The sequence below is a fragment of the Empidonax traillii genome, unplaced genomic scaffold (genome assembly GCF_003031625.1).
Source record: "Empidonax traillii isolate 1590-97213 ecotype Southwest subspecies unplaced genomic scaffold, ASM303162v1 scaffold259:size690984, whole genome shotgun sequence".
Lineage (NCBI taxonomy): Eukaryota > Metazoa > Chordata > Aves > Passeriformes > Tyrannidae > Empidonax > Empidonax traillii.
The window spans coordinates 332,982-347,628 of record NW_020955452.1 but is presented as its reverse complement, the minus strand read 5'-3'; the positions used below and the strand labels follow the sequence as shown (position 1 = coordinate 347,628).

Here is a 14,647-nt window from a genome sequence, read left to right as displayed (position 1 = left end):
GTGGGTCCCGGTCTCTGGACAAGCGACGCATTGATGCCAGCGGCGGGAGCCGCAGGGCGGCAGAGGGTGCTGCTGGAGGCTGCCCAGGGCCCGTGCGGGGGGCGCACAAAGGGCCTTTCTTCAGCCTCCCACAGACATTGCACAAATTTCACTTTCCGCTGTCTATGGAAGACATTCGGCCACGGAGACAAGACGTGCTTGTGATGGAAAGAATCGGCATGAAGAGGGGGGCTGTTCAGCGGCTCTGCCATCCAGACGGCTTTTGAGGGGGCAGGAATGTGCTGCCCTGAGCCCTGGTTGCATCCCCATATCCATGGGCTCGCAGGGGCCCCCAGCCTGCGCAGGGAAAGCCAGGAGTCTTCAGGGGCATTTTCCTCCTGCTAAGTCCAAGCAAACAAGAAAGCACCAGCTAGGGCTTAAAACCCACAAAGGTTGGCACCTTTGTCCTACCCCATGTAAAACTTCCTAAAACAGGGAAAAAACACAGCCCCATGCAGGATGACCAGCTGGGCCAAGACAATCCCAGCCCCCCAGCTCATCACAGAATCTTCTCCGGGAGGCACCATATGCTTCCCAGAGTTTTGCTGCTTCTGGTCACCCTTTGCCAGAAATTTCCACAGAAATTGCTGCTGCAAATGTAACAGATGCCAACTAACTGCAAAATTAATCCTACATTATTTAGTGGATCCTTGATATTTGAAGTGCTGTCACCGATTTCCCACTGATCACAGAACCAAGTGTCCTCAGTTTGCTGGTGGGATGCTTTGCTGAGGATTATGCTGACCTGCTCATTCTCTCTCTCCCTCTCAGGAAGCATCAGAAGCCGGTGAGGTTTCCCTTTCCCGAAGCTGCAGCGTCCACCTCTGGGCCCTGGCAGGCACAGGCAATCTGACCACCCTGGAAATGCCCCAAAACAGACAGTTGCAGCTTGGCACATGGGGGTTACTCACATCCCCCAGCTCCAGGGAATGGAGCCAGCGTGGGATCCATCACCTGCAGCCCAGTGAGGTGGATACTGGAGGCTGGTAACAGCACTAAGGGCGATGCTCAGCTATGGGGGGTTTCAGCACTGGGCATTTCTCACATGCCCTTTGCCTATCTCACCTTTCCTGAAGCTTTTTCCACGCACTTCCCCGTGACTTGAAGTCCCCTCTCACCTCGCCTGGGATGTTCTCCCTGGCTGCATCACAGCCCCTTTATTTACTTTAGCCACTGTTCAGGCCACAATGCCAGCCAAGTCCTTCCTTTGCTGCCAGACCCAGCCAGATGGGGATAATTAGGCCTGGATTAAGTTTAAGCTTTAACTCTATAAAAGGCAGCAACACTGCACAGCCCCTCACAGTTCCTCTCCAGCTCAGTCCCCTCCCTGCCAGTCATCCCAGTTTATTTGTTTACAGTTTCTGTAGTTCTAGAAAATCTCTTCACAAACCAGAGAAAAGCAATTTTGCAGATTACTCACATCCACAGCAGCCACCAGCCAAAAAAGCTCCAGTCCCAAGTGACACACCACATCCCTCCTTCCTCTGCAGATCTGGTCTGTGGGATCTGAACAGGCACTGGGCTCAGGCGGGCTGCACGCACTGGAGCCAGATTGTTCCCTAGTCCCCTGGTCTAGGCTGGGGCAGAACCACACCTCTCACAGGAGCCAGTTAGAAGCCAGGTTACTTTTGCAGTCGTGGATCCAGTAAATGCCCTGTGTGCTGGTATTTCCCATTCAGAAGCAGTTTTCTCACACATTCTCAACTCAACCTGAGATGCTTACCTCTTCGTGACTCCTACCACGCCCCAGCTTCCCTCAGGAGCAAATTGCTGATTGACAAAGGGTTGGGAAGAAAAAATAAATAAAAGACTTTTCTTGTGTCCCAGTGGGCTAGAGGAAGTGGGGTCAGGCAAGGCCTCATGCCCTGGTGTTCCATGTGATGAGTTCCTCCCCAATTCCATTTCAACCTTGATCTGGAGAACAGTCTGTTAGAGTTGGGGACACATTGGAGCCAGCCCGAGCTGTTTCTAGGCCACGCTCAGGGCACTGAGTTCACACCACAGCACTGGGATACGGGGCCGGCCCAGTGCAGGGTGGGAGGAAGCAGCATCCCAGCACAGAGCCAGGGGTGGCCTGTGATGGTGCAGAGCTGAATGGCTCCATCTTCACCACCCCGAGGAACAGGGATTCCACAATGTGCTCCTTCCCTCATCTCTCCTGACCAGCAGGACAACCAGAGCCACAGGCCAGGCACAGGGCCAGAAGCCCAGCATGAGCCCTTGACCAAACCACAGGACCGGGAAGTTCTGCTCAGGCCCTGGGGATCACTGACACCCAGAGTCCCTTGAGGGCCAGACAGGCGACGAGAACAACTCCTGACCCAAGGCAAAATGTACGTGCAACAGCAGCTGCCTCCACCTGTGTCAGCCACGGCCAGGGAAAAAACCCAAACCAACCCGCTGCTTTCCGTAGATATTTATTACAAAACGCTAAAATATAAACCAAACATACAAAACATTATTAAAGCCAGACCTGCTGTGGCATCTACCTGGCCACCTGCCCCGGGCCTCTGCAGGACCCAGGGCTCCTGTGACCACACTGGGCTCTCTCCCCAGTCCACACAAACAAAACTTGGCCCAAGGGCCCCGAGGATTCAGGTGTAATCGCACTCAAAGGTGAACTCCTTCCTCTTGAAATGCTTCTTTTTCCTCAGCTTCCCAGCGCCCAGGATGCTGTAGTTGTAATCAGACGTGACATATGGAATCTCTCCCTCAATTCCTTGCTGAAAAACAGAAAAATAAAACCAGAAACAACTTCAGGAGCCCATAGCTTCGGCAGAGGGGGAAGCACTTCCCTCCCCAGGCTGACAGAACTGATGGTGTTAAGGACTCAGTGATCTCCAAACCCCCCTCTGGCATCTAAAACACGAGTGGAACGTTGTGTTCTCTGTAGGTTTCCGTGCTTAAGGACAATCTCCTAAAGTGATAACCATCTGCTGATGCCCAGGCATCTCCCGGCACGCATCCGCCTCAGGAATAAGAAACTGGAAAATCTGCCAGCCAGCCAAAGCTCAGACAGCTCCCACCCCTCCCACAGGCTCCTACCTGGCCTACAAGCACGCAGTTAGGGATAGCAATGTTCCCAAGGAGGAGACAATTCACTAGTCTCAGGTTCTCCGGAGGCACTGGTGTCAAGATGTGGTAAAGCTTCTTCTCCATATCAACCCCTCGAACAATTCCTGAACAAAAGAACATATGCAAAGCTCAGTCATCAGCTCATCGGCACATCCCTACAGACACTCAAGAACCAAACTCCAAACTCAAACTGGGACATTTAATCAAGCTGTAGAAAGAAACTTAGGCAACTTCAGGGATTTTGCATAAGCCACATAGAATCTGCTTCTGCAAACGTGAACCCAGAAACTGAGTCAACTGGGGAGTTCTGAGAAGCTCCGAGCAGCGCCACACAGTGACATTCCTCACAGCTGTTACTGCACAGCAGACTTACAGCAGAGCTTCCAACAACAGAGAACACACCACTACTCCTGTATCTCATCCCACTTCTGCAGCTGTCTTCGGGAGAGTAAGCAATTCTGTCACTGTGCAACCCATCTGCCTAAACACAGCAGGTGAGAGCACAGCTCCAGCGTGCTCACCAAAGCCCAGGCAGTCGCAGACTGGCGTCTGTGTCAGCAGGACTGGCCCGTCGGTCTGGCACCTGACTTCATCTGGAATGCAGCAGAGCCCAACCCAGCTGGCGTTCACTGCATACATGATGTTGGTGGGAGCAACATCTGTGTGAATAACTCTGAGTGCGACAGCACTGAAAGGCACCTGTGGGGGGGTGACAAGAGGGAAGAAAAACTGCCATGGGTTCCTCATCAACTGAGTTCAAATTCAGAGGTAAGACCTTGAGTACACAGACCCTGCACGCTCCCACCCCACACCCACGGGCAGGCACACACAGCAGCTTCTGCACAGACAGAACACACGTGCCCCACCAGCACCTTGACAGAAGCTTCACTTCTAGACAGACATCCCAAATACAGTTGTTATCTGTTTGCAGAGTGTTTATTCCTCTTTGAGAAACATCTGCAGTAGGAGCAGAACTGTTCACCACTGTAACCAGGCTTTCTGCACCATACCCAAGCCTTCCCATAAGGCTCCTTTACCTGATATGGCACCAGGCTGTGCAGCGGGAGCACCGCCCCAATGTCTGGGTACTGCAGGTGCCCCAGGTATCCCAGGATGGACATGTCACGCAGGATGCCGCTGTGCACTCGCCTGTAAGAACAGTCCTAAGTCAAAGACAACGTGTGGTTTTGTTCAGCTCACAAACTCCCCACAGCACTCAACGTTCTACTTACGCTTCACCTGCCACTCCCGCCCGAGGGAATTCTGGATGGACATACAGCAACTTGTACTGTGGAACTGACACATCCTCCCCTTCAGAGCACTTCCAGCTCTCTGCAGCACCCATATCCAGCTGCTTGCACTTAGGCAGCTGCTTGCCCTTGGTGTGCAGCCCGGCACGAAGGTGGATGTGCTCGGGGCTGAGCGGGGCCATTGCCTTCCAGTCGCACACGTCCATCTGAACAACATGGCTGGGCGACAGCAGACGGATGATATCGATGAGCAGCAGCAGCCCCTCGCCTTCAAGAGCGCAGAGAACACACAATTGCTGCTGCTACTTCAACAGATCACACACCAGCACTAGCTCAGGCACGCTGCAGGTTCTGGTTCTGTGTGGAGTTGCACCACCATCACTACCTCCTTCCCACCCCTCTTCGAGAGAAGGATAGATCCCATTTACCTTTCACCCAGCCCATGGTGTTGATGATTAGAGGCACTTCCTTCTTGTAGCAGCTGAACACGTACTTCATGACATCAAGGTACCTCTCTGTGTCTTGCTCACAGCTGGTCTGGCCATAATACACCATCTTACGGGGCGTCTGCTGGTGAGTGAAGGGGGGACCTGGCAAAAAGAGAACTGAACCTCTAGTGCCTTCATCAAGTCAAACCAAAACTCCCACTTCTGTAGCACCCACATGTCACCCCTCCTGAAATAATCTGTCCTCTCCCCACCTGCCAACAGTCTTTCTTACACAGCCTGCACTTAGGGAGAAACTAGTCTGTCATTTGCAAGACTCTGAGAGAGTTCTGTTTTCTGAGAGAGTTCTGTTTGTTTTGGGTTAGTTTGGGGTTTGTTTCCTTGCTTGAAATCACTGGTTACACACTTACAAATCTTGAAACAACAGTCTAGGATAAACTGCCTAAAGAGCAAACCACTCTGGCCATGTCCTTTTGGACAGTGACCTCAATCCAGGAGACCGCAAACACCAGCAGTTTCCTGGGCAATGGTTTTTTCACGCTCATCACAACAGCCCTGAACCTGTGTGGATCCACTTCGAACTTCTTGATGAGATTTTCCTGAAAGGCTGAACATCCCCTTTGACATGCCTCAGCCTGCTCTACCGCCTGTAAACATCATCTCTCTTTAAAAGAGACAAAAGGAGCAGGAGAATGGCTCCGTGTTACTTAGGGAGCTTAGATGTCTCTACAAGAAAACTCAAACATCCCTTGGTTTATTCTCTCTAGGAACCTCTGACAGGAACCTCTGTGGCAGCAGCTTCCCCTAAAGCAGTCTCTGCCCAGAACACCCTATTCGTTTTGGAAACGTAACAGGTCTCTGGTAACCACAGGAGCAGTGGAACACATACCCAGCACGGGCTCCGTGATGCTGCTCAGGGACACGCACCCTGGCGGTGTGAATTCCGGCTGGCCTATGTCACATTCCATGTACTCGACCGCAGGAAGGCTGCAGGAAGAGAACCCATATATGTGTCTACCACTGTGTTTAAAAGCTATCCATTTTCCAGGCCTGACGGCTCTTCTGAGAGTCCTGTCAGACATATTTTTCTTTCTCCTAAATCCCACGCAGCTCTTAAAAGCTTGCAGAACATGGACTCACCGATTCAATAATAGGTTAATTAGGTATCTGTTGAATGTCGATTTTCCAGTGTTTTTTGGGCCACATACCAGCACCACAGGAATACCTTCATCTTCCGCTGGAAAGACAAGCAGGGTGTGAACCAGACAAATGCTGGCATCACTCTGACCCAGCCCAGGTGATGCCTAGCTCGAGCATCCCGCTTTTCAGAGAAAAACACAACCCTAAATCAGAGCGTGCCAGGCAGGATATATGCCTTAATTTTGATTCATGAAAAGCCTCACGGACTTTTTTTCTTCAAGCTACCAAGACCCCAATCTGGCCAAGTGCCTCACTCACCACAGCAGGCCTGGATCAGTTCGTCCAGTGCCAGGTACATGCTCTCTGACACCAGCAGCCCGCGGTCGGGGCTGCACTTCACGATGCCCACGGACGCCAGGACCGCATCCTCCGGCGTGAAGCTGGATTCCTCCTTTTTCTAGGCGAGAGGGTGAGCGCTCAGCGCGGGTGCCACAGCGCTGAACGGCGCCGGCCGCTGGCTCTGCACGGGCGGGGCAGGGCACCTCTCCGCCCGCGGGCTCTCACCTGGGGCTCGAAGAGCCGCGACAGGGGCGAGTGGCTCAGCAGGAACCGCGTCACCGGCGTGTCCAAGTGCTCCAGCAGCACCACGGCGCAATCGGACGAGAAACGCGCCATCAGCTTCACCCGCGCCTCTGCAACGGGCGAGCGCCGCCATCACCCTGAGCTCTCAGCCCGCCTGCCCCGCAGCGCCCCGCGCACAAAATGGCCGCTTCCCGCACCGCGCCGCCCGCAAAATGGCGCCCGCCCGCCCGCCCGGTCCCGCACTCACGGCGGCGGACGCGGTGCGCGCGCATGGCGGCGCGGGCGGCCGCGCGCAGCTGGCGGAGGGCGGCGAGCGGGCGCGCGCCGGGCAGCGCCTCCAGGCTGAGCGCGCAGTGCGTGGCCGGCGAGAACACCGGCAGGCCCGGGTGGTGCGAGGCCACGGCAAAGCCCAGCAGGCGGACGGCGCCGTACAGGCAGCGCAGGCGGCACTTGCCGGTGAAGGTCAGCGCCTGCGGGGACAGAACGGGCGGTCAGGCGGTGCGGGGCACGGCACGGCGCGGCCGGCGCGGCGCGGGCGCTGCTCACCTGCCGCGGCGCCAGCAGCAGCACGGCCGTGCCCTCCGCCGCCTCCACGGCCGCCAACCCCGGCTCGGCCGGCGGTACCATCCCGGCGCGGGCGAAGGAGGCGGCGAACTCCCGCCAAGCCGTCTCCGCCCGGGCCCCGCGGGCCGGGTTGCGGGCCAGGGCCCGGCGCGGGCGGCTGCGCCGCGCAGGCATGGCCGCTGAGCCTCCTCCGCCTCCCGGGGCCGTCCCGCGGCCGGCACCGCCCGCCCAGCACCACGCCCCGCCTGCCGCCGCCCCGTTAAGAGCCGCCCGGCCGGTGCTGCCCCGCCCCGCCATGCCGCCTCTCGCCCCGCTCCGCCTCTGCCTGTGCGCGGCCGCCGCCGCCGCCACCCTCACCCTCCGCGGCGATCACCGCCTGGCCGGGCTGTTCCCGCTGCACGCCGCCGAGCCCCGCGCCGCCGCCCGCCCGCTGGTGCACGGCTGCGATGAGTGAGTGCCCGCGCCGCCCGCTCCCCCAGCCGCGGTCTGTCCTCCCTAATAACCACTCTCGGTTCCGCAGCGCTGCAGTCTTCAAAAGCCACGGCTACTGCCTGTCCCAGGCCCTGCGCTTCACCATAGAGGAGATCAACAACTCCAGCACGCTGCTCCCGAACATCACTCTGGGCTATGACATCCTCGACACCTGCTCTGAGCCTTCCAACCTCCACGCCACCCTGCATGCCCTCGCCCGCAAAGGCGGGCAGGATGTCCAGCTGCTCCCTGCCTTCCAACACTATGAGCCCCAGGCTGTTGCCGTCATCGGCCCCGACAGCACCCAGCTGGCCCTCACCACAGCTGCCATCCTTGGCATCTTCCTCGTACCAGAGGTAAGCACAGCTCCTGCAGCTGAAGAATAGGGATCCTGAGCACTGAGGGTTTGAGAGAGAGTGGACTCAGAGCTGAGGAGGCTGGTAGAGCAGCCCCTCTGTGTGGGTCCCTTCCCATGCCCTGTCCGGGGGCAGGCAGGAATCACAGTTGGCTCACCATCCATCACAGTTTTTTCCTGCCACAGCACACTCGGTGCTGGCTCCACTGCCTGCCCAACTCTGAGTCTCCCCAGGACAGGCTGCCGATGCCATTAGATCTCAGGGATGCTGCTGCCTGGGGCAGTGCATCCCCCTTTCTCCTGGCTCACTTTGCAGATCAGCTACGAAGCCTCTGTGGAGACACTGAGCCTGAAGAGACTGTACCCGTCATTCCTGCGCACCATCCCCAGCGACAGGCAGCAGGTGAAGGCTATTTTCCTGCTGCTGCAGCACTTCGGCTGGACCTGGGTGGTGCTGCTGGGCAGCGACAACACCTATGGTAGGGCCGGCCTCGATGCCCTGCACAAGTTGCTGACCGCAAGCAATGTGTGCGTGGCCTACCGAGGCACCATTCCCGCCAACTCAGACGCCAGCAACCCTGAGCTCCACAACCTGGTCCGAATCCTCACAGACGTCAGGGTCAACGTCACCATCGTCTTCTCCAACAGCCGAAGCGCCCGCCCATTCTTCGAGGTGGTGGTCCAGAGGAACATCACAGGCATGGTGTGGGTGGGCTCTGAAGACTGGTCACTGTCTCAAACCATCTGGCAGGTGCCTGGCATCCAGACCATTGGCACGGTGATTGGGATGACGGTTGAAAAGCCAGAGTCTGTGATGCTGGAACGCTTTGAAAGTTGGAAGATGGTGGAGGAAGGTGCTGCTGCCAAGTGTGCTGGCACCGCAGAGGCAGGCAGGGAGTCGGGGGGGAGCGCGTGGCTGGACTGCACCCAGCGTTACACCGGCTGCCGCTCACTGACTGCTGCCTCCAACGTGTACGATGCTCAAGCCTCCTTCAATGTGTACTCAGCCGTGTACGCCGTGGCCCATGGCCTCCACAGCCTGCTGGGCTGTGCCTCAGGGGCTTGCAGCAAAGGCCCTGTCTATCCCTGGCAGGTAAGAGCAACACGAGGAAGGATCTTCTTTGTGGAAGAGGATCCATGAGGATCCTTTCTAACAGGGAAGGATTTTCCCATGGTGCTCAGGCCTCACAGAGACCTGGATGGGACTTCCTGCAGATGATGGGGGTCTAGAGAGCAGAGGTAGCACAGAGGAGGGATCCTCCAGGACATCTCTCTTCCAACGGCAGGAGTCTCACCATTGGAAGGGCTCCTCTCTTGTGTCTTACAGCTCCTACAAAAGATCAAGCAGGTAAACTTCACCTTGTACAAGAGCCGAGTCTCTTTTGACGCCAACGGGGATATTCGTAAAGGCTACGACATCGTCATGTGGAACTGGAGTGGCTCAAGCTGGGCTTCTGATGTGATAGGAACCTTCCATGTCAACCCTGACAGGCTGAGCGTTGACTCAGGCAAAGTCCTGTGGCACACAAAAGATGGCCAGGTACTGTTCTGCACCCAGGTCTTATTTATTCCTCACTACCGAGCTGGCTGTGTCCCAATGACAGCAATTAGGGGGCATTTCCTCATAGCAGGGCAAAACTGGGGGTGGACAGAGGTGATGTGGGGAGTGCCAGAGTGCTGTTGGGCCCAAGCTGTGCTGCTACCCTCTCTGCTCACAGGCTGACCCTGTCTGCACTCCCACCAGGCTCCCACCTCGGTGTGCTCCAAGACCTGTCAGCCGGGAGAGAGGCGGCTGCAGCAGAGCCGCCACCGGTGCTGCTTCAGCTGTGTGGCCTGTCCATTGGGCACCTTCCTGAACAGATCAGGTCAGTACACCCTGGGGGCTGCTCCCACCCCTTCCTTGCCTGCTTGCATCCTGCCTCCTGCTCCCTTCTCCCCGTTCCCAGCCTCTTCGCCTCTTCCCTCCTGTGGTCAGTAAAGCCTGAGCTGACCTGATGGCGGTGGTCTGGCTCCCATTTGCTCACTGATGGGTATGCAAAGCCCACATCCTGCACTTTCCAGGGAGTGCTGCCCACAGGTGAGCCCATCTGTGCAAACAGAGCCCCTTCTCCTGTGGCCAGGGGACAGGAATGTCCGGCCCAGCAGCTGTTCCCTGCACTGCATCCTCTGCCAGGAAAATGTGATGCAGTGGTTGCCTTTGTGCCCCGGATGGCACTTGGGGCTTCCGCACCATGTGGTCACCAGCAGCTGGCATATGGAAATGTGCCCTGCCTGGGACAGACAGCAGTGGTCTCCTACCTCAGAGTAACCAGCCACAGTGACAACCCCCTTCCTGGCAGCTGGTTCCTTGGCACCCTCAGCCCGCTCTTGGGCTATGGGGAAGGGCAGCTCCGGGAACAGTGGGAGCAAGGTCCTGTCCTCAAGGGGGCTGCTGCAGACCTTTCTCAGGTTATTGCTTGGGCCCCCTCTCACCCACAGCCCTGAGCCTAAACCAGCCGAGGTCCTGTGAACTCCACACCTCAGCCCAAGCCACTGACTTTGGGAAAATCATGAGTGAAACTCGGGGTGTGGAGGGTCTTTTGGGAGAAGAGCCCCCTCTGCTCCCCAAGGCCTGTGAGTGTCTGTGGGAATGAGCAGAACACGAGGTGGGCAGAGCCTGGGGGGCTGCAGGCCGGGCACTGCACTGGGGCAGAGCTCTTACTGGGTTCGAGGTATGCGAGGTGCCCGTGTCCTCTGCAGACCCCTATGGCTGCCAGGCCTGCGGGCTGGACGAGTGGGCCCCGGCAGGGAGTGAGGCCTGTTTCAACCGTACTGTCGAGTTCCTGTCCTGGTCCGAGCCCCTCTCCTGGGCGCTGCTGACCCTGGTTGTGCTCCTCATGCTGCTCATGGCGGCACTGGCTGTCCTCTTTGCCCTCAATGCCTCCACACCCGTGGTCAAGTCTGCGGGCGGGAAGATGTGCTTCCTCATGCTGGGGTCCCTGGCCTGCACCTGCAGCAGCCTCTTCTGTTACTTCGGGGAGCCCACGCGGCTGGCGTGCCTGCTGCGGCTGCCGCTCTTCGCCATCAGCTTCACCGTGTTCCTCTCGTGCGTGGCGACCCGCTCCTTCCAGATCCTCTGCATCTTCAAGCTGAACGCGCGCTGCCCTGCGCTCTACGAGGCCTGGCTGCGGCGCCAGGGCCCGGTGCTGTTTGTGGCCGCCAGCACGGCGGTACAGGCCATGCTGTGCTTGGCCGCCGAGGCCACCGGCCCCGCCGTGCCGCTCCGGGACTACGGCGCGCAGCCCGACCGGGTGGTGCTGGAGTGCGCTCCGAGCGCCGCGGCCGGCGCCGCCACCGCCTACACCGTGCTGCTCAGCGCGGGCTGCTTTGCGCTCAGCTACGCGGGCACGGACCTGCCCGCCGGCTACAACGAGGCCAAGAGCCTGACGGTGAGCCTGCTGCTGCACCTGGGCTGCTCGGCCGCCGTGCTCTGCTCGCAGGGCGCGCTGCGCGGCCGGGTCGAGGCGGCGGCGAAGGTGCTCGGGGCGCTGGGCACGGTCGGGGCGCTGCTGAGCGGATACTTTCTGCCGAGAGCCTTCGTCATCCTGCTGCGGCCGCAGCAGAACACGGCCGAGCACTTCCAGATGGCCATACAGGCGTACACGCGCCGCCGGGCCGCCGCCTGAGCTGCGGGCACCGGCCCGGGGCCTCCCGACCCCAGCCCCGCAGCCTCCCGACCCCATCCCCGCACACAGACACAGCCCGGCCCGGCACACACAGAGGGACACACACGGCGTCACTGCCGGCGCTGGGTGACGCCACGTCCGGCGGTGCCGGTGCCGGCCCGGGCGCGGCCATGGCGGCGGCGCACAGCGTGCGGGTGCTGCGGGAGCTGAACCGGCAGCGCGCAGCCGGCCAGTTCTGCGATGCGACCCTTGGCGTGGGCGGCCGCGAGTTCCGCGCGCACTGGCCGGTGCTCGCCAGCTGCTCCCGCTTCTTCCGCGCGCGCGGCCCCGGCGGGCCCGTGGCGCTGCCCGACGGCCTCGCCGACACCTTCCAGCTGCTGCTCGACTTCTTCTACACCGGGCGCCTGGCGCTCACGGCGCACAACCGCGCCCGCCTGCTGGCGGCCGCCGAGCAGCTCGGCGTGCCTGACGCCGTGGCGCTGTGCCGAGCCTTCCGCCCGCGGCCCCGCCGCGCCGCCGCCACCACCGCCGCCCAGCCGGAGCCCGCGGCGGCCCCGCCGCCCGGCGGGCAGGCGGTGCGTGAGGGGAGCGGGAGGGGGGCGGCGGGGCCGGGGCCCGGCGGCGGGGGCGGCGCGGTGACGCCGCTGTTCCCTCGCAGGGCTCCCCCCCGGGCCCGGCGGAGGGCGGCGGCGGGCGGGGGGACGGCGACGCCGAGCCCCTCTCCGAGAAAAAGGCGCTGCGGAGCAGAAAGAGCCCCCCCGCCCCGGGAAAGGCGCCGGGGAGCAGAAAAGGTACAGCGGTGCCGGTCGAGTGTCCTACATGTCATAAAACCTTCCTCAGCAAATATTACCTTAAAGTGCACAACAGGTAAACGCTCCGACTTCTACTTCATCTTGCGCGCGCGGGAGGATGCGTCGCCCCCGCGGTTCAGCCCCTTCCCGGGGGTGGAAAGGGCGGTCCCGCTTTTGCCAGCTGGTCCCAATGCCATTCCCCGGGATGGAAAGAAGGGTCCCCTCTGCCCTTGAGGGTGCTCTGACCTGTGGGGGGGATTATATGTCTCTGAAACATATCTGAGAGCTGCTGTGACTCAGGAAGGCGGCAGTGGGGGCTCCTCAGGGACTGTGCTGGCTGCAAGTGGGCAATGGCAAATCGTCCTTGTGGGCTTTTGGATCAGCCCGGGCTGGGGTGGATTTCAGGGGCTGTGGGGAACACCTAGCCGGGCTCTGTGAGGATCTCTGGACTGGATCTCTGAAAGCAGAACAGAGCCCTTCCATAAGGTCTTGAGTTTCACTTCACTCCTGTGTGGGGGCAAACCTTGGCCCTGCAGAATCAAGATTCCGCGGAGCACAGTGGGCATTGACAGCCTGACCACGCTTTGAGGGGCCCCGAAAGTGGTGTAAAAGCAGCTTTAGAGTGACTGTGAATAGTGGCACTGGAGGGACTTGGGCAAAAACCTGCCTTACCTTTCCCTGGGTCCTCCCACACCTGTCTGTGCATCTGCTGTTGGACAGGCAGTGATGGGGTTCTCCATTTGTGTCCCCCCAGGAAACATACTGGAGAGAAGCCATTTGAGTGTTCCAAGTGTGGCAAATGTTACTTTAGAAAAGAGAATCTCCTGGAACATGAAGCCAGGAACTGCATGAACCGATCAGAACAGGTACTCCCAGGAGCTGCCCCACTGGGCTGGAGTGCGGCTGCCATCCATCAGGAAGGGAACTGGAGCCTTTTCTGAGCCCCAGGCCACGCTTAGCTCTGAACAGACACCTATCAGCACTGCATGGCACATATTCCATAGCCGAGGCCCCTGTGGCTGGGACCCCCACGGCCGGGACCAGGAGGGCAGCAGCTTGTGCCTGATGTGCCACACAACCTTCGCTCTGTGTGTTCCAGCACGCCAGGACACTCTGCACTGTGCAAGATGAGGGTCCTGTGGGTGCAGGCTGAATGCTGTGTCTGGGTCGCAGTGCCTGGCAGGGGCTGAGCCGTGGGCTCCGGGCCAGGCTCTGGGTCCTGGGGAAGCTGAGGCCGCCCTGTCTCTCGCAGGTGTTCACGTGCTCAGCATGCCCGGAGGTGTTCAAGCGGCGGATGGAGCTGCGGCTGCACATGGTGTCACACACCGGGGAAATGCCATACAAGGTGAGCAGCACCGGCATCTGGCATCCCTAAGGATGCTGCTGGACACTGGCACAGAGTGGGGGTGAGCGTTTGCCTTCTGGGGAGCTGAGCGCACCGGCTTCCTTCCCCAGTCTGTGACAGCCCACTAAGGGTCATTCCCTGTCTCTGAGCTGGAGTGTGCTCCAGGGAGACACCACAACCACCTGCTTCCTGCAGCTGCATGAGGAATCTGTTCTGCTCCCCCACTTGGTCCTCCTTGCTCTGAAACTACTCTTTGGGGGCAACTGATCTCCCTCTCCTTTCTTGCAGTGCTCCTCGTGCTCGCAGCAGTTCATGCAGAAGAAGGATCTGCAGAGCCACATGATAAAGCTGCACGGCGCACCCAAGCCCCACGCGGTAGGGACCGGGATATTGGGGAGGGTGTGATCCTGCACACACGCCTGACCTAGGGAACAGTGCCTGTGGCCTGTCTGGCTCTTAGTGAGGCAGGGGGACACAGAGCTGCTGGAAACAGGCTTTTTTATGTACAGGAGCAGCTGATAGACCCAAGCACTGACCAGCATTTTGCCTCTTTTGGGCTGTCCTATCTTACTGGGTGTCTCTGAGCTGGGGTGCTGCTGTGGGAAGGGCCCTGGAGCAGGCAGAGGAGTGCCAGGTGTTGGGCACAAATGGGTCTAGTGTGGGTCTACCCTAACCCCTGTTTCCTGTGGCCTTGCAGTGCTCAACCTGCTCCAAGTGCTTTCTGTCCCGGACAGAGCTGCGCCTGCATGAGGCCTTCAAACACCGTGGAGAGAAGCTGTTTGTGTGTGAGGAGTGTGGGCACAGGGCCTCGAGCCGCAATGGCCTGCAGATGCACATCAAGGCCAAGCACAGGTACGATGTGACCTGTGTCCTCCCTGTCCCAGTTTAAATGAGACAAAGGTCTTTTGCTGAGGATGGGTTAGG

The 14,647-nt window shown here is 59.3% G+C and overlaps 2 protein-coding genes across 2 annotated transcripts in view; one reads left to right on the top strand and one right to left on the bottom strand.

The window, feature by feature from the left end:
• Window positions 1–2,440: 2,440 nt before the first annotated feature.
• NOL9 (nucleolar protein 9) lies at window positions 2,441–7,285 on the bottom strand. The gene is made up of 12 exons (XM_027889339.1): window positions 7,079–7,285; window positions 6,780–7,002; window positions 6,515–6,642; window positions 6,269–6,407; window positions 5,951–6,047; window positions 5,700–5,797; window positions 4,793–4,954; window positions 4,347–4,632; window positions 4,152–4,263; window positions 3,636–3,813; window positions 3,085–3,218; window positions 2,441–2,762 (listed from the first exon to the last, which is right to left on the bottom strand). Exons 1-12 carry the CDS (start codon window positions 7,268–7,270, stop codon window positions 2,634–2,636), a joined length of 1,878 nt encoding a protein of 625 aa, XP_027745140.1. The 5' UTR covers window positions 7,271–7,285; the 3' UTR covers window positions 2,441–2,633.
• The window catches only part of ZBTB48 (zinc finger and BTB domain containing 48), a 10,207-nt gene continuing 2,828 nt past the window's right edge, over window positions 7,269–14,647 (top strand). The window contains exons 1-10 of the mRNA XM_027889376.1: window positions 7,269–7,546; window positions 7,617–7,923; window positions 8,239–9,015; window positions 9,250–9,462; window positions 9,667–9,787; window positions 12,246–12,378; window positions 13,133–13,244; window positions 13,631–13,723; window positions 14,012–14,098; window positions 14,421–14,474. Coding sequence (XP_027745177.1) covers window positions 7,269–7,546; window positions 7,617–7,923; window positions 8,239–9,015; window positions 9,250–9,462; window positions 9,667–9,787; window positions 12,246–12,378; window positions 13,133–13,244; window positions 13,631–13,723; window positions 14,012–14,098; window positions 14,421–14,474 — 2,175 coding nt within the window. The remainder of the gene's footprint in view (window positions 7,547–7,616; window positions 7,924–8,238; window positions 9,016–9,249; window positions 9,463–9,666; window positions 9,788–12,245; window positions 12,379–13,132; window positions 13,245–13,630; window positions 13,724–14,011; window positions 14,099–14,420; window positions 14,475–14,647) is intronic.

Excerpts from the sequence above, each read along its gene's own strand:
- NOL9 (XM_027889339.1), bottom strand. The coding sequence starts at position 7,270 with ATGCCTGCGCGGCGCAGCCGCCCGCGCCGGGCCCTGGCCCGCAACCCG. Across the intron at positions 3,814-4,151 it reads ACAGCCTGGTGCCATATCAG|GTGCCTTTCAGTGCTGTCGC; the intron begins GTAAAGGAGCCT and ends ACCCCCCCACAG. Across the intron at positions 3,219-3,635 it reads CTGCGACTGCCTGGGCTTTG|GAATTGTTCGAGGGGTTGAT; the intron begins GTGAGCACGCTG and ends TCTTTTGTTCAG.